The 19543-nt window shown below is 37.7% G+C and overlaps 1 protein-coding gene and 2 long non-coding RNA genes across 3 annotated transcripts in view; all 3 read left to right on the plus strand.

Annotated features, from left to right (window-relative positions):
- The window catches only part of LOC121407334 (glutathione synthetase-like), a 30773-nt gene that overhangs the window by 7318 nt on the left and 3912 nt on the right, over nt 1-19543 (plus strand). The window contains exons 2-6 of the mRNA XM_041598372.1: nt 15744-15819; nt 16331-16479; nt 17441-17563; nt 18024-18191; nt 19300-19369. Of these exons, the coding sequence (XP_041454306.1) occupies nt 15744-15819; nt 16331-16479; nt 17441-17563; nt 18024-18191; nt 19300-19369 (586 nt within the window). The remainder of the gene's footprint in view (nt 1-15743; nt 15820-16330; nt 16480-17440; nt 17564-18023; nt 18192-19299; nt 19370-19543) is intronic.
- Nucleotides 4677-6097, plus strand: LOC121407336. Its single transcript, XR_005968906.1, has 2 exons — nt 4677-4912; nt 6065-6097. It is a non-coding gene; the product is annotated as an uncharacterized LOC121407336 (long non-coding RNA).
- Nucleotides 12788-14766, plus strand: LOC121407335. The gene is made up of 2 exons (XR_005968905.1): nt 12788-13581; nt 14734-14766. It is a non-coding gene; the product is annotated as an uncharacterized LOC121407335 (long non-coding RNA).

Consider the following 19543-nt stretch of genomic DNA (forward strand, 5'->3'; position numbering starts at 1 on the left):
GCCGTGCGCAGACCGCTACTTGTTCCAATATACTGTATTGCTTACCGTCGTGGGTATATGTTCATCGCTGTACCCGCTCAAATTATCATCACCCTCACAGATACCTTAGGGCGCGAATCGGGGGGGGGGGGGGGGGGATACGGCGTTTCGATATTTCTCTTTGAGAAGTCCTTGTCGCCGTAACGATCTTTTTAGTTTTAAACAAAATATCGCTGGAAAAAAAATCGACTGTCGGCTCCCCTTCCTGTGAATGAGATCCTCGATTCACCCTTTCCATCATTGAATTTTTTTTCAAGACCACATTCGAATTTCGTAATTTCATGGATGTCACAATAGGCATGATAGGATTTAAAAAAAAAAAACCACAAAACAAGGACGCGATAATTAATCTACACTAAAAGCGATAAAACCAATTGATTATATTACTAGTTCTTATCAGCGGTTTAGGTTATGGATTATTTGTATCATGGAAACAAATTGTGCCTCAGTAAATAATAAAATTGCTCATATTGAGGGGTGGTACTGTTAGGGGTGAAGGAGGGGATGATCATTATTTTTCGAATTATGAATAAATCAAGATTGAAAAAGGGAAAAAGAAGGGGATGAATAAAAATGGAAGAAAAAGGAGCATGACAAGTGATAATTTGGTTTTGAAATAATACAGTACCACTGTTTTATCAATAGATAAATCAAAATCACTCCAGTTGAGGTATAATAGCCCCCACCCGGGCCCCCACCTAACAAAATAGACCCATCAAACGCGGCTGGACGAATAATAGGCAGAGCCTGTGAGCAGTCGGAAACAAGCATGCATATAGCATAGGCGGATCCAGGGGGGGGCCCGAGGGGCCCGGGCCCCCCCTATTGGCGGAGCAAAAAAAAAGAAAAAAAGGGAAAAAGAAAAGGAAGGGAAAAGAGAGGAGAAAAGAAGAAATGCAAACATAAGAGGAGGAACATGATTGAATAAAATAACATGAGGGGAAGACTTTGAAAATAATTTTTTGAAAAATCTATTTGTTAGGATATAAAATTTTCGCTCGCGCTTCGTGCTCTTATTGTCTTTTAGGGGATCTGCATATCTTGCTCAATATGGAGCTTGAAATATCAAACTTTGAAGTCAATATACAAAACATATTTCAGCTGGGAAATTGAACTTTCATTATTTTGTTTGATTTACAAATTGATTTTAAAAAAGTGCTCTGTAAAAATGTCTGTGTTATGGTCTGAATATTATCATTTTCTGCTTGCGCTGCGCGCTTGCAAAATTTGATTTGTCAGGTACCTATTATTTTTCTGTATTCCATAAAGTTCTCAAAAAGTTCCCTATTCAGGTCAGATTGTCAAAACGTATCAGCTAGCGCTGCACGCTAGCATTTTGATTAGTGAGTTATGTATATCCCAATATTAATTCTAAATCAAACTACTTTGATGACAGTTTATCAAAAATTTCGGCTCGCGATTTCCGCTCGCATTGATAGATATCGTGCATTTTATGCATAATTACAAAAGTGCTTTAAATGTCCAGTTTTCAGGCCATAATATTAACAGATTTCGCGCTCTCATGCTTAGGAAGATAGTCATCATTTTCTTATGATGCCCTTATCCATGCTTATAGAATGTCCCGGTCCTATGTAAAAACTCAAAGTAATAATAATAAAATACATCAGCTCTTTTTTAACTGTCATCCATAATGATTCACAATTTTCCCACAAATTGTTTACAATACAGAGCTTAAATTGACCCTTTGTTAGATCGGAATATCATATGTTTTTAGCTCGCGCTTTGCGCTCGCTTTATTGATTTTCATGATAAGAAAGGTACTTAGAATACCCAAATTCTTGGTCGAAATCTAAAGCACACGTTAATTCAGATACGCAGATTGTTCTCTATTTAAATCATTATCCAGTTTCAGATCACAATATCAAAAAGTGTCTGCTCGCGGATAAATAACTTATCCTTTTCATGATTTTCAAAACATGAATAGAGTGTCCAGAATTTTTCCGCTCGCGCTTCGTGCTCGCATCAATAAAGTTTAGTTTATATACTTAGAGTCCTTCCAAGATTACAAAAAGTGCTAAGCATTTCCATTATTCAGGTAAAAAAGGTCAAATTTTTTCAGCTCGCGCTTCGCGCTCGCAATATTTGAATGTTGAAATATGTAACGTCTTCATGGCTAAATGCAAGCAGTCCATAACAGGTACAATTTCGAGCAGTTCAAAACGTATACAAAAATTTTCTGCTCGCGCTCTGCGCTCGCATTATTAATGTAAGGAAGATCCCCACTTATCCTTTTCATGATTTACAATACTAACTTGAATAGAGTGTCTTGTTCAGTAGGTCTCAATCTCGAAATTTTTTGCTCACGCTTCGTGCTTGCATGTTTAATTATATACCTATTCTGTTAAACAAAAAGTGCTAAGAATTTTCATTCCTTAGGTAAAAATGTCAAAAAATTTCGGCTCGCGCTTCGCGCTCGCATTATTTGATTTTTAAAAATGTGTAACGTCTTCATGGCTAATTGCAAGCAAGTATTTAATAGTACCTTTTCCATCACTTCACTTCTGCTCACTCTTTACGTTCGTAGTAATTATTAACTTGCATACACATTTTTTTTTCAGGAAGACAAACATTTCCCAGAATGTTCAAAATTTTAGGAAAAAGTACATAAGATTTCCAAAAAATTTAGCTCGCGCTTCGCGCTCGCATTATATAAATAAGGGTTATGGTATTATACATTTATGTTTCATAAGAATAAAGCTAAAAAGTGACCATTAGGACTACCCCTTCAAAGAAACAAAAAATCCCGGCAAAAATCATATTCGAGCGGCCGATCGGGGAAATATGGCTGAAAAAAATTCCGGGCCCCCCCTATTGGCGAAGGCTGGATCCGCCCCTGTATAGTATTACCTACTGTCATTATGCTATGGTCAAATGGGTATACAGTTCTCATACCATTTTCAAAATATATTCATTCGATGCATACGCATACATGACTGCGCATAAGTTTTGAATAGTACGAAAAAGATAAAATTTCAATAGAAATAGATACCATGGGAACAAAGGCATGTAGACCCAGCATCTATGCCTCTATTAAGGTGGTTTTGACAAAAATAAGGAATAAATATCGAAAAAAAATAAAAATCCATAATTTATTGTTCGAAATAGATATGAAAAGAAATACTCCGAAAATTTTCTTTGCCCATTGATCGTGGGCCCGGCAGCCGCTGTGCAGCGCCAGATCGACGAGGCTATATACCTTTAATCGTTGAACGCCAAAGAGGGTAGCAGCAACTCTCATCTTTTAACGTCTTTTGGTCTGACGCGGCCGGGTTTGAACCCCCGGCCTCCCGGTTGTGAGACGGATTCTACCAAATGAGCCAACACACCGGTTCTGTGAAGTGTTTGCAAAAATTTGCCCCCATAAATAAAAGGGTGATTTTGGGGGGCAGGATTTTGAGAAGAAAAATTGCATTCATATTCAATGATTCTTGATTAATTGTAACTTTTTGATCATAATAATTATAAGCATGTTTGCATGATGATATAGGATGGACATGTTGATTATTTTCAATTTTCCCTCAAAATCGTATGTTATGAAATAGATTTTCACATGACTTAAACTTAAAAATCGATAACCATATTATTCTTTTCCCAAAACCTGCATTTGCATGAAGCCATTCTTTTTTTTATCATAATTATCAATACTTGATTTCCATTCACCCCCCCCCCCCCCCCTCCCTCGTAGCTCCTTACATTATTGTCATGGAGATGAACGTACTCTCTGTGTCTACGTACGATTCTGTACAAGCATGACAAAGGATATTTCCTGATATGTAGTCTTCTTCATGCATACATTTTTCTGAGGGTGTTTGCTCATGTAGTTTCTATTTGTAAAGAATATTATTGATGTTTGATCATTGCCAAGGCACGAATTGCGAAGCGCAAATGAGTCAATACGGAACGGCCGTGCGGACGTATAATAAATGTATATAGTAAATAGTGGTAGTAAAATACGAGCTGTGATTGGCTGAATTTGTACCACGTGACCTCCCTTCAAAAAGTTATATTGTACATATGTACAATATAACTTTCGATTTTTGGATGGCAAAATCCATGATGGGGGCTTAGACTGAGGGATCTATTTACTATAATAAATAGTGAACGTTCTATCATACAACATTACTGGACTATATGAACTCCAAATATAAAATTATCCCTCGTGTAAGCCTATTTCACCTCGGCCTTCGGCCTCGGAGAAATAAACCTGCACTCGGGATAATTTTATTTTTGTCGTACATATAATCCAGTATATTGTACAATAGATTGTACACTATTTATATAATATATTCACAATTAAAGACTGTCAAGTAGCATACGCCAGCCATCCGTAACATGAGTTACTATTTAAAAATAAGTTGATTATGGGTTCAGCAGAAATCTCATCGTTGATCTCAGTATCGCTCATGGAAGGCGCCAATGTAGTTTAATGAGGGGGGGGGGGAGGGGCAAAACGGCTCAAAGGTGAATTTTATTCTTTTTAAAAGAAAATAATTATTATGGTTACTGTTTTAGTTGTCGTTCCATATTCGTATCATTTCACCTATCTTTCTTCTTTCCCTTCTTTTTTTATTATGTAAGGAATGGAAAATTGTTAGGTGCGGTCCCTCCATCTGTAAATTGTCAGAGTATTCATTTATTCAGATTAACTAATTATATGCCAAATCCAGTGCTATGATTTGCTCAGACGTCCAATGACGTCAGAAGCGAGAAATCTTCAGTGACAATTTTGGCCTTGTCGCTTGGAGGCGCTGTGTAATCTGGGCAGCAAGAATTGACACGTGTGTTGATAAACATAATCACGATAATTCCATAGATTCACCGCTATTTTGTCGTATTTTGATGAGCCAATGTTGTAAGTAAATAATTATGAGTTACTAATTGAATTTGAGGTTTCATTTATCATGTGTATGAGAGACAATGAATTATGCTGTTTTTAAACACTATTAATTTGAGTACAAAAATTGCAGCTCATTCTAGGTTTTTCAGAACTAGGTGTGAGTTCGCTCGTAATGTAGCCTATTGGGAGAGTGCCTAAATGAAAGTGTTAGTTCCCCGTACGTTGTACAGTAAATATAGAAAGGTTTATACATGCACAGAAACGTAATTTCTGAGTATTTATGAACAATTATGAGCCAGCCTGTAAATGCTGGACATTTAAATGTATTATTCGTAGTACGTATGTCAAGGATGCCAGTTTCTAGGCAAACAAAGCCTGAATTTATGTTGATAAACAAAGCTTAGCCAGATATTTTTTCATGCCATATTTCAGGCTGTTTGGGGTTTTAAAACCATACAAGTTATGTGGACAACTGTGTTTTTAGGCACACATGAATTTTAACTGGCAACCCTGATATGTGTAAGCATGAATTTATAAGTTGTAATTTAGGTCAAGAATGTGTCATTTTAGTGCATAAATGGTAATTATCACAGCATGTATATTTAATGAGGTCAGTAAAGATAGGCCAGTGTGCACTAAGCATACAATTTATTGTGGTTGTTGTTTTTGTGCACACAATACGTTGTACTGGTGGTTTTGTTTATCTTATTGCCAAACCTAAAGATGATATGAGGATTTAATATGATAGTTGACACATTAGTTTATTGACTTGCTTATTGTGAGACATTTCATAGAAATTATTAGGATTACTGATGGAATCTAAAAGAGTGTTTCATTAGGTTAGATTATAGAACTCAGCACACAAAATGACACCAAACTGAAGACTTATATCATATGCATATGCAAAGGCATTTATTGATGATATAATGAAACTGATGAAGTAACTGAAACTGATGTAGCTGATATAGCTTTATGCAAATGAGGTTATTTAAAGGGACAACAAAGGATAAAGAGTTGATATTTGTTTGATACAAAAGAATGACTTTTTTATTTATACCTGCAATTTATATTCATGTGACATAACATGCTACTGAGAAGTTGACTCACATGTATGTATGTATACAAGATAATTTATGATTCTTTATTTTATATCTTATTAAATTGCAGGTTGAACCTTGCTACTTGCATCTTTATATTGGACGCATGGTCTCACAACTCTGGTTTATTGTTGTCACGGTGGTCTGTGGGGAAATTGGTTAACGTCACCTACAGTTCAACAACAACGCTTATGCGTTAGTCACCCTACCATATGTCACCCTGATTATTGACACCCTTTATCTGAATGTGAATCAGGATGTGTGCTGCAAAATCAGATGGTAAACCGGATGGTAAACGAAATGTCAAACCAGACGTCAAATCAGTCACCAAGCCGGACGTCGAACTGGACATCAAACGGAAGACTCTGTCAGCCAATGTGGGAGCAAGACTTCTGCAGCTACCTCGACTTCTAGTTCGAGTACCATTTACGAGCCAAGGCAATGGCCAAGCGTGCAGCCCTTGCAGCAGCGGCTAAGGGATTGCAACTTCAGCAAGAACTAGAGGCAGAGCAACTTCGATTAAAGCAGAAGCAGGCACTTTTGGAACTCCAGACTAAACTTGAGATTGCCAAGGCTGAAGAGATGATCTACAATGAACTCTATGAAGAGAATGATGATAAGAAGCCACAAACAAGTCACACCAAGAATACCACTCAAGAACACACTGAGTCTGGCTTAGATACTAACCCTCAAGGTCAAGGTAAAGGTCACGTTAAATTGGAACCAAATCTAGATGACACAATTCCTTATCCAATTTCAGCAAGATCGCCCTCATTCGGGCAAGCTGAAGGACAATACCAGATGCCAGATAACTTCCAACAGATGTCCCAGGCTCAACTCAACAATCAACGTCTTCTAGAGGCCATAAGTTTGTCCAACGCAGATGTCTTCAAGTTCAATGGGGACCCATTAAGATACTTTGAATTTGTCCGATCTTTCGACAACCTCATTGGACGTTCAGCACTCGACAATGGTGCTAAGCTCTTGAGGCTGTTTAACAGTTGCGAAGGAGAACCGAAGAAGATCGTTCAGTGCTGCATGATTATGGACCCTGCTGTTGGATATCACAAGGCCAGGACACTCTTAGAAGACAGATTTGGGAGTAGATTTAAGATCAGTCAAGCATGGGTGAGAAAGGTCACAAGCGGACCAAACTTGAGACCTACTGACAAATCAGGACTACAGAGATTTTCTGATGACCTCAAGATCTGCAACACCACCCTTCAAGCATTGGGAATGATGTCTGAGATGAGCAACCAACAACATATGATGAAGATCATTGAGAGGTTGCCGTATTACTTGAAGAGTAGATGGCTACGAGTCGTGAAGGACATTCGTCACCATGGACGTGCACCAAACATCACTGACGTGGTTAACTTTGTCTCGGATGCAGCTGAAGAGGTAAATGACCCTGTGTTTGGAGCCTTGGTTGAGGTGAAGAGAGAATATCCTCCCTCTAGACAGCCTGTTAAGCAGAAGACTACTACTAGTTCCTTCACAACATCTGCAGATGACAATAACAAAAAGACATTCAAGCGCAAATGTTATTTGTGCAAAGCGGAACACAGTCTCTTTGGATGTGATACGTTCAAGAAGATGACTCCTGCTGAAAGATTGCAGTTTGCGAAGAAGGCTGGTGTCTGCTTCAATTGCCTGGTCAAAGGTCACATGACAAAGGATTGTTATTTGAAGAGGACTTGTACAGTTGACGGATGTGGCAGGAAACACACAAAGTTCCTTCACATAGCTCCTGGTAAACAACAGCAATCAGGAAATTCCCAACAACCAGCTCAGTTTGATTCTCAAGCCCAGCCTGATCAGCAACCTCTTGGTACACAAAGTCACGTCACAGGGGCCGGTAAATTGAAGGTGGCTCTTCCCATTCTACCAGTACGGGTCTATTCATCTGAGGATGACTTTACTGTTGACACATTTGCCATGCTTGATCCAGGTTCGACGACCTCCTTCTGTACAGAAGACTTACGCAAAAGACTTCGTGCTACCGGGAAGAAAAGAACACTTTCTCTGTCAACTCTGGAGCATGCAAACAACCAGTTGGAATGCCTGGAAATTAGTCTTACAGTTCAGGCCCATGATACAGATGAACTCGTCACCCTTCCTCATGTTTACACCAAGAAGGCTATCAATATAAGCTGCAACAATGTAAGTCAAGAAGACATATCAAGATTTCCTCATCTCAAGGATTTGAATATCTTAGATTCTACCAGCTTCGTGAAGGTCGACTTATTGATTGGCCAAGACACCCCTGAGGCATTGATTCCTTTGGAAGTACGACGAGGGGAAGATGGTCCTTTTGCCATCAAGACAAAGCTTGGCTGGACACTCAACGGACCTTTGGTAAACATAGATGAAGGAAACACACAGGCATCTTCAAGTTTCATATCCAATGATGATAGTTTGGAAACCCAGCTGAAACTGTTCTGGTCTATGGAAACTGTGAAGGGTCCAGAAGATGCAAAAGGAATGTCCGTCAATGACAGAAGGGCATTACAAGTTTGGGACAATTCTGTTTGTCTTAAGGAAGGACATTATGAACTCTCCATCCCTTTCAAGGAGGACCCTCCTAGACTACCAGATAGCCGTCCTATGGCTGAATCAAGATTGCAGTCACTTGGTAAAAGGTTGGCAAAGGATGAACGACTGCACACCAAATACAAGGAGGGAATTGCAGATTTGCTCCAACAAAACTTTGCAGAAGAGGTCCCAGATCAGGAAGAAGACAGCAATGGTCCTACTTGGTATCTGCCCCATCATCCTGTGTTTAACCCCAAGAAGCCAGACAAAACAAGAATTGTTTTTGACTGTGCTGCAAAGTCTCAGGGACGGTCTTTGAATGATGCTGTTATGCAAGGCCCAGACATGACAAACAAGCTGCTTGGAGTTCTCCTGCGCTTTAGACAAGAACCTGCCGCCATGATGGCTGATATCCAAGCCATGTTCCACCAAGTCCGTGTACCACAAGCAGAGCGTGATGTGCTCAGATTCCTCTGGCGGCCAGAAGGTAACTTGGAACTACAACCCAAGCTATTTCGAATGTGTGTGCATCTATTTGGTGGAACATGGAGCCCCAGTGTTTGCAGTTACGCTCTGAAGAGGACGGCAGAGGACCATCAGGAAGAATACAGCCCTGAAGCAGTGACAGCTGTTGCGCATAACTTCTATGTTGACGATTGCCTTATTTCCTGTGAAAATGAAGAAAAGGCAATAACTGTTGCAGCAGAGTTAAGGAACCTACTGGAAAAGGGTGGTTTCAAGTTGACGAAGTGGGCAAGCAATAGCTCGAAAGTCCTTACATCAATTCCTGAGGAAGACAGAGCCAAGCAAGTTAAAGGTTTGGATCTCAACTGTGACACCCTGCCTATTGAGAGGGCCCTTGGAGTTGAATGGAATACTGAACTGGACTGCTTTAGCTATAAGATCACTCCCAAGGATAAACCATTGACTCGTCGAGGATTGTTAAGTGAAGTAGCGTCTGTGTATGATCCGTATGGATTTGCTGGCCCGTTCATCTTGTATGCCAAAGGATTGCTACAGGGACTGACAGCCATGAAATTGGGATGGGATGATCCCATTCCAGATGAATATCGGGTCAGATGGCAAAAATGGAAGGCTGAGCTATCTCAGATGGAAGATGTGAAAATCAACCGATGCTACAAGCCTTATGACTTTGAACAAGTGGTGGAAAATCAACTTCATCATTTTTGTGATGCTTCAGAGAAAGCATATGGGGTAGTGACGTATCTACGCATGAAGAATGAGAAAGGAGAAGTCGACTGCAACATCGTCTTGGCCAAATCTCGTCTAACCCCCCTCAAGAAAGTGACACTTCCTAGATTGGAACTCATGGCTGCAACCTTGGCAGTAACGATGGATGGAATGATCAGACATGAGCTTGATCTTCAGCTCAAGGAATCAGTCTTCTGGACAGACAGTGCCATTGTACTGCATTACATCAGCAATGAAGACAAGAGATTTCATACTTTCGTCGCTAATAGAATTGCCGCCATAAGAGAGGGATCAAATCCAAAGCAGTGGAGACATGTGAGCTCTGACCTGAACCCTGCAGATGACATCACTAGAGGACTGACACCAAGAGAATTGAATGGCAGATGGCTAACAGGACCAGATTTCCTGTATGCTGATGAAGAAGAATGGCCAAGATGTCTTGAACTTCAAGGACACAAATTGAACAATGACCCAGAGGTCAAACAAGGTCAAACTCAAGGAGTATTTTCTTCTACGCACTCAGAAGATGTCATTGAAGCTCTGATAAGAAGGTATTCATCATGGTTTTGCCTGAAGAAAGCTGTAGTGTATATGCTGAGACTCAGAAGCTATCTGAGATGGAAAGCAGGTCACAAGGTCAATTTTGAAGGATCTCAAATGAATCACCCTTTGTCTTTGTCAGAGATGAAGAAAGCAGAAGAAGCTGTCATACACTATGTGCAAAAAACACATTTCAAGACTGAGTATGAATACCTTGAAGGAATGCCCCAAATCAACAAAGAAAATGACAAGTCAGTGAAGTCAAAGGAAAGAAAGATAAGGAAATCAAGTTCCTTGTCAAAACTCAACCCAGAAATGAATGAAAATGGACTCATTTGTGTAGGAGGCCGACTGCAGTATAGTACTCTGAATGAAGGATTCAAGCACCCACTAATTCTTCCCAAGAAACATCATGTCGTTGAGCTGCTTGTAAGACATTTCCATGAACTCACTGGACATTCTGGACAGGAACATGTCTTAGCACGCTTGAGAGAACGCTATTGGATAATTGGAGGACGTTCTGCAGTAAAGGAAGTACTACGCAAATGTTTTGTTTGCAGACGGCAATCATCACAGCCCATGGAGCAGAAGATGTCTGATCTGCCTCGAGAGAGAATCACCCCTGATAAGCCTCCATTTACTAATGTGGGGGTAGACTGCTTTGGACCATTTACTGTAAAACAGGGACGAAAGGACGTCAAGAGATATGGATGCATATTTACATGTTTGGTTCTGAGAGCCATCCATATTGAGGTTCTTCATGCTATGGACACAGACTCGTTCATCAATGGTCTGGAAAGATTCATCTCGAGACGAGGAAGACCAGAGGTTATCTGGTCAGATAATGGCAGTAACTTTGTTGGGGCTGAGAGAGAATTGAGAGAAGGAATCAAATGCTGGAATCAATGCCATATTCATCAATTCCTACTTCAGAGGGAAATCACCTGGAAATTCAACCCACCTACAGCATCTCATATGGGAGGTGCTTGGGAGCGCCAGATAAGAACTGTACGCAAAGTCTTGGGTGCTCTCATGATGCAGCAAAGTCTCCACGATGAAGGACTGACTACGCTAATGTGCAAGGTGGAGGCGATTGTCAACGGGCGCCCGCTGACTGTGGTGTCTGCAGATCGGAGGGATCCTGAACCTCTGACGCCTAATCACCTCCTTTTGATTAGGCCGAATGCTGAGCTACCTCCAGGGGTATTCGACCAGAGTGATCTCTACTCACGCAGAAGGTGGAGACAGGTGCAGTACCTCGCTGATGTATTTTGGAGGAGATGGACGAAGGAGTATCTGCCAACATTACAACACCGCCAGAAGTGGGTCAAAGAAAGAAGAAATCTCGACGTGGATGACGTCGTTCTCGTCGTCGATGACATGCCTCGTAACAAATGGTTGCTGGGCAGAGTGGTTGAAATCTACCCCGGCAAGGATAAGCTTGTGCGGTCAGCAAAGGTGAAAGTGGTCACAGGAGAATTGACAAGACCGATTCAGAAATTGTGTTTGTTGGAATCCGTGGAAAGCAATGAAAAGTGATGCCATTTGCTTCAATAATCTATTTGAAATTTCATGAATTTGAGAGGAGAATATTCAACATATCTTGGGAGCATTGGAGCATGTGATTTATGCATACAAAATATGTGAAATAACATTTTGTGATTGAAGTAAATTCATATTGCAAATAATTCAGATTTGAAAGTTTGATCATATGCAAAATTTGTGTTCTAACGATTTGGAGCAAATTGGATGTAGATTCGCGAATTTGAATTTTGGATCATGGAGATATGCATAATTTTGAGCTTGGATCCGCACATTCAGCATATCCGACCCCGGATTGATTCGCGAAATCAGCGAAGGATTCATGAACATTGTTTATATCGCGATTCGCGAAGCTTATGGATGAGACTTCAGCCAAGAGATGAAATCAGAGCGGTTTCAATATATGAAAGAAAGGAAGAACAATGCAGCAAGATTATTTAATGATGAGATGAAAATGATATTCAGACTCTAAAGAAACTTGCAGACTCTAAATAAATCTTGCAAAACTTTAAAATCACAGAAACATTACATTTTCTGAGACTGTGAACATTGACTCTGAACTCAGAACTTTGAAAACAACTTTCAGACACTCAGATAGTTGAAACAACTGAACTTTTGAACTTTCGCGATTTGAGGAATGTCTGATATTCTTGAGTTGAATTTATGCCTGTATGCATTTTATGCCTTTATTCATGTGTGAAAATGCATTCAATAAGACAGTTAAAGAAATTTGAAGTGAAACACATAATTTTTCTTTGATTTTCTTAGTAAGTTAGTGTCATACAAAAAACAAAAAAAAAAAAAATACATGACGCCACTTTTGATATTTTGAACATTGAATATATGCAAGAGGAACAAATTGAATGCCTTTTCACTATTTGACATAATATAGACATGATTTTTGCATGAAATGTCATTTGTGTCATTTTTTATTCGATGAGTATGAATTTTCTGCAATTTTTTTTTTTTTTTTAACCTGAATATTTGTGATACAGAAATCTGTGCAGTTTGACAAATATTTTTTGTTTGATTTATTCTTACAACTCCAGAATGATATGTGGAGTACAGATAAATTTCTTTCAATTGAGGAAATTTGTATTTCAAGTCCAGATAATTTTAGGTTTATTTCTGCAGAATTGAAGATGTCATATTAACAGAGGTTATATATTTCTTCATTAGTTTGTACACTTCTTTTGAATGACGTGCAATTATTGTCAGGTAGTAGCAAAATGTGTTTCTCTTCAAATTTAAAGGAGTGAATCAAGCAGATTCTCATTCTAGAAATACATTTGTAGCTTAAGAAACTATGTGCAATATTTATATAATGCTTATAATCAAAGGCAATGTAGGTTACACAAGTTGAGGCTCATTTAAGACTAGAGTGATGTTTAAAGGCACTCATGAATATTTATCAAAAACGATACTATTTTTGATGAGTTTATTTTGGTCTGTCAATTTACTTAAAGAAAATGTGGTAAATGTTCAGTGATTTGAACTTCTCATTTAAGGGGCCGGGATGTAAATTGTCAGAGTATTCATTTATTCAGATTAACTAATTATATGCCAAATCCAGTGCTATGATTTGCTCAGACGTCCAATGACGTCAGAAGCGAGAAATCTTCAGTGACAATTTTGGCCTTGTCGCTTGGAGGCGCTGTGTAATCTGGGCAGCAAGAATTGACACGTGTGTTGATAAACATAATCACGATAATTCCATAGATTCACCGCTATTTTGTCGTATTTTGATGAGCCAATGTTGTAAGTAAATAATTATGAGTTACTAATTGAATTTGAGGTTTCATTTATCATGTGTATGAGAGACAATGAATTATGCTGTTTTTAAACACTATTAATTTGAGTACAAAAATTGCAGCTCATTCTAGGTTTTTCAGAACTAGGTGTGAGTTCGCTCGTAATGTAGCCTATTGGGAGAGTGCCTAAATGAAAGTGTTAGTTCCCCGTACGTTGTACAGTAAATATAGAAAGGTTTATACATGCACAGAAACGTAATTTCTGAGTATTTATGAACAATTATGAGCCAGCCTGTAAATGCTGGACATTTAAATGTATTATTCGTAGTACGTATGTCAAGGATGCCAGTTTCTAGGCAAACAAAGCCTGAATTTATGTTGATAAACAAAGCTTAGCCAGATATTTTTTCATGCCATATTTCAGGCTGTTTGGGGTTTTAAAACCATACAAGTTATGTGGACAACTGTGTTTTTAGGCACACATGAATTTTAACTGGCAACCCTGATATGTGTAAGCATGAATTTATAAGTTGTAATTTAGGTCAAGAATGTGTCATTTTAGTGCATAAATGGTAATTATCACAGCATGTATATTTAATGAGGTCAGTAAAGATAGGCCAGTGTGCACTAAGCATACAATTTATTGTGGTTGTTGTTTTTGTGCACACAATACGTTGTACTGGTGGTTTTGTTTATCTTATTGCCAAACCTAAAGATGATATGAGGATTTAATATGATAGTTGACACATTAGTTTATTGACTTGCTTATTGTGAGACATTTCATAGAAATTATTAGGATTACTGATGGAATCTAAAAGAGTGTTTCATTAGGTTAGATTATAGAACTCAGCACACAAAATGACACCAAACTGAAGACTTATATCATATGCATATGCAAAGGCATTTATTGATGATATAATGAAACTGATGAAGTAACTGAAACTGATGTAGCTGATATAGCTTTATGCAAATGAGGTTATTTAAAGGGACAACAAAGGATAAAGAGTTGATATTTGTTTGATACAAAAGAATGACTTTTTTATTTATACCTGCAATTTATATTCATGTGACATAACATGCTACTGAGAAGTTGACTCACATGTATGTATGTATACAAGATAATTTATGATTCTTTATTTTATATCTTATTAAATTGCAGGTTGAACCTTGCTACTTGCATCTTTATATTGGACGCATGGTCTCACAACTCTGGTTTATTGTTGTCACGGTGGTCTGTGGGGAAATTGGTTAACGTCACCTACACCATCCTCTGTACCACACCCAGATCTCCATTGTACGGTGGTATTGATGGGGTAAGGGGTCACAGTTTAGAACGTATAGACGTATTGCACAAATTCTGGAATCTTGGCTGTGTCAAGATGTGGGTGGCGTGTGTGAGGGTGTGTGGGTGAGGGTTTGTGTGTGTGTGTGGAGAGAAAGAGGTGGGGGTGGGTCCGTCTTGCAGCTGTCGCTAAAGGATGAAAGCCTTATAAAAAAACAATCCTTATCAGGAACACATGCACTGGTTGTCATTTATTACAAAGTGATAAAAATTTGAACATTGTAATTGTTTTTAGTAGGCCTGTGTCCGCCTTATTGAACTTTATTTGTTTTTATTAAAGCTTATCCTTTGAACTTTAAATGTAAATTCAGCCATGCGTGTTCCAAGGTTCATAATACTATTTTGATTATCTCATTATCATTTTGATTCATAAATAACACATATTATAAGACTAGAATCACAAGAGGTGATATGCCTATGCAAAATGTGTCATATAATTATGATCATCTTCCTTTGAAGATTTAAAATCCAAAAAGACACATGAATATATGACTTTCTTTGATGAAAATTACAAGTATCATTTCGACAGAAATTTTCAAAAAAAATAACTTTATCCCTATATGTCTAAGAGCATTGGGCTACTTTTTAGTCTAGTACCGCATGAGCTATCGGTCTACTACAAATGGGGGGGGGGGGGTGGCATGGATGTCGATTTATGTTGTGAATCTATTGTTCAAGGGGGTGATCTATTGTTTACTCCCCCCCCCCAACCTGAATAGTATGACGTCACGGATCGACACCATTGGGGTGGTATATATTGTTAGATGATTTAGAGAATTTTGAAATCAAACCTTCGACTGTTTCATCATTTTATCCATCTTCCCCAGTGTATTCCCCGTTGATGAATTCACAAGGCGCCTATATGAAATGCATCAACAAGTTGAAAGAGAAGGATACAAAAAGGTGAGTGGAGTCAATGTCATTATCGTTTTATCTTAGAGATGTACAAATGAAAATAGGAAAATGGAAATGAATGGTATATTTGAAATGGAACTGAATTAAATGGGATGGGCCAAAAAAGAAATCTAATGCAAGTCTAAAATTAAATGATTAATATATTGTAGGTTTAAAATGTATTCATGAAAAAAAGTAATTGAAGGAGCTTATCACCAATATACATTAATCAATTTCTTTCTCAAACACTATACAATATATAGCGTCAGATGATTTTCTTTTCCAATTTAAAATTTGTTAAAGGTTTAAAATTTTCGAAGGGATGAGAACTGGATCCTAATGGTGCAGTCATTGTATTAATGAATGGAGTTTATCTTTTTTATAAGATGGAGAATATCCCGGAGCGGGATGTTAGCTATTACTATAGTATTATCATATGCTTTCCAAACGAATTCCAAATAGGCCTAATTGAGATTATCGGATTTAAAGTAAAATTATAATTATTTTTCTTTAAATAAAGCCTTTAAGACTTTGTATCAACCGGACGGACTATATGGTGGATTGCAAGGAGAAAGATGGCGAACCTTTCCTGGACCTATCCATGGTTGAGATTAACACCATAGCTGCGGGGTGTCCAGCTCTTAGTACAAGATTAGTAGATGTACATAGGTAAGGAAGTGGATTATTATCGAATGGATTGGAACGATTAGAAATAAGTTTAGATTAATTGGAATTAAATGGAATATGCAATGGAATTTAGGAATATTATTTCACTTTTGTTTTCATATCGAATAAAGCTGATATACACAAAAATTAATCAAAATGAGTAACCTATTAATTGATTAACTAACTGACTGACACACTAAATGAATAACTTGTGAATTGAGGAACATATTGATTAACTAATTGACTATTTTACCAGCCGACTAACTTATTATCAAGTTAATTAACCAGGGGACTAACTTAGTAAAACACCAACTTATACAATGATTGCCAAACTTACCAACCGATTAACTTTTTAAAAATATTATTGACTGAGCGACAAAATGATTAATTTATTTTTAACTGACTAACTTAGTAACTAATAAATTATCTATAGTAATTGAATATCTTAGTAAATGACTAACTTAAAACTTAATTGCCTAACTTACCAACCGACTGACTTATCAATTGACTAACTATTTAACTAACTCATTAATTAAGTGACTAACTTAGTATCTGATTAATCAACTAAGACATGCTTTCAACCATTCTGGGGTTTTTTCGGTCATTTTGTCAGGCAGACAGTATCAAAGTCAACAAGCGGATTTATAACGACAAAACTGATCAGCTAAAATGCATAAACATTACGATTCTCCAGAATTAATTGTACGTTCTCCAATCATGCACATTTGTGATTGTCATCCTGATTTTATTTCTTTATTTATTTGCAAATAATTCAATGTAGGCCCATCATGATTATGAAAATGAAATACAAATTATGTGAAGTGTTCCTCCAGTTTTGTTTTCAATAGTAAGTTTACTTGTTCAAAATTATAATAATTTCGTACCAAAAAAATATTGCTCTGCAGTCTTCTTAAAAATAATCACACAAGCTTTTCACCTTTTTCTTACTTTGTTCTTAATAAAGGTTTAGTTTAGAGCAGCTTGGTATGAGCAGAGAGAAGGTATTAGATCGTGTACCGGGTAACTACGGAATGGAAGGTGTAGCTGATGGGATGGTGACCACGTGGCGATTATACGGAGAAACAAAGTAAGTGATTAGAGGACAATATATTATGAATGAATATTGGATTAATATTATATTGATACTCTCACCAAAAAATATATTGTCTGGACTTTGAACGATGGGGACGATTAATCAAATTAAAACACGAATAAACCTAACTGGGGTTGGTGGTTTGATGAATTATGGAATATTTTTCTTCAAATGAGTTCCTTAAATCACCAGTTTCCTCGAATTGTCTTCGACATATGATGGTAGTAAAAAATGTATGAAAAAAAAAAGTTAGCTTCTTGCTTCATCTTTAATGGTCTTTCTGTCATAATTGCGGAGGTGTGTTGTATGCCCGAGTGTAATTCTATTAAAGAAGTCTGGTCTGGTCTGCGGTTTGATTCCAGGTCAAGATACCTTGAGCAAGGCATCATTATTGTCACACACTGAATGAATGTATGCACATAGTCATATTTAACCTTTCCCCTTTCATGAATAGAGCAGTCATACTATTTGTTGTACGACCGGAAGAGAGCAACAAATTTGATCAGAGATGGATGGAGTATGGCATCAAGGACCTGGATGATCGGGTGAAGGTCATTAGAAGGACACTACCAGAGATAGGCGAGCGAGCTGAACTACGGGGAGACGAAAGAAGATTATTCATGTGAGTTTCTGTGTCATCGGACAACTAAAATATGAAATATGTTGGCTGAACCCAAGAAACCCTTAATGTACAGGCGCGGATCCAGGAGGGGGCCCGGCCCCCCCCTATTTTTTGACAACCTGCAGAAAAAGTTTACTCTTTACCTTGATAGAAACTACGAAAAACAGAAAGAAAAGTAAGAAAGAGGTATTTTACCCATGATGTGTAATTTTACAGCCTCGTAACGACCGGCCCGACCCCGAAAGGAAACAAAACAAAGGGTGAGGGGAAGAATTGGAAAATAGACTTTATCTAAAATTTTTCGCTCGCGCTTCGCTGACACTAATATATAACCAGTACATATACAATATATCCAGTTCTGATATCAATTTGCACACAATTCTCTAGCACATCAAGCATTTATTATTTTGTTTGATTTACACAAATTGTTAATGTGTATCAAAATGTTCGGCTCGCGCTGCGCATTGTTTAATTTGTGAGATACCTATACTCTTTGGAAATTCTTACCAAAATTTGTCGAAATGCTCCTTTATCATGTCAGTATATCAAAAAATTAATCTCATGCTTCGCGCTCGCATTTAATTGTTTGAGACGCACAGTTTGTTTATTTAAATAAAAACGCACTTAGACTGTTCATTTTTTTCAGGTCGGAATATCAGAAATTTTGAGCTCGCGCTTCTCACTCTCATTATTTGTTTGGTGATACTTGTATCCTCTTCAATTATCACTAAAAACAGTCATAATTGAGTCAGTCCATAAATTAAACACAATTTATTCGTTTGATTAATCGTCAGTCCATAAATTGAACACAATTTATTCGTTTGATTAATCGTCAGTCCATTATTGAACACAATTTCATTTAATAGGAATTTGTAGTGATTTCTTCAACTGGCATAACTGGCAATGTTCTTACAACTCCTCATTCAGCTTTTTTGGGGGGCCCTACACTCAATTTGAAAAAAAGTATCTTGCAAGTTGCAGCGCACCATGACAGCCATAAGTATCATTGTTTTCCTCGTTGCAACGCACCACGAAAGCCGAAAGTATCCTGGTTTTCCTCGTATTAGAAAATGACTGTCATATTTTTTCTATCTTGTTTCTTTTGTAGAGATGATATGGAAGTTGCAATTCTGTACTATCGAACTGGATACTCACCCATCGATTATCCGACAGAATTGGTAGGTTTGCCATAAGATTTTGTTTACTTTTCTATGCCAATTATTGAAAAAGATAATGTTAGTTAGGTATTGTCTTTTATTGGTGTGGGTATAGATGTTAAACGGATCACTTTATTTAAAAAGATGAAAAAATTTTGTCTACCTCATGAGGTTTCCTCTCATTTTTTCTCATTT

The sequence above is a fragment of the Lytechinus variegatus genome, chromosome 2 (assembly GCF_018143015.1).
Source record: "Lytechinus variegatus isolate NC3 chromosome 2, Lvar_3.0, whole genome shotgun sequence".
In the NCBI taxonomy this organism is placed as follows: domain Eukaryota; kingdom Metazoa; phylum Echinodermata; class Echinoidea; order Temnopleuroida; family Toxopneustidae; genus Lytechinus; species Lytechinus variegatus.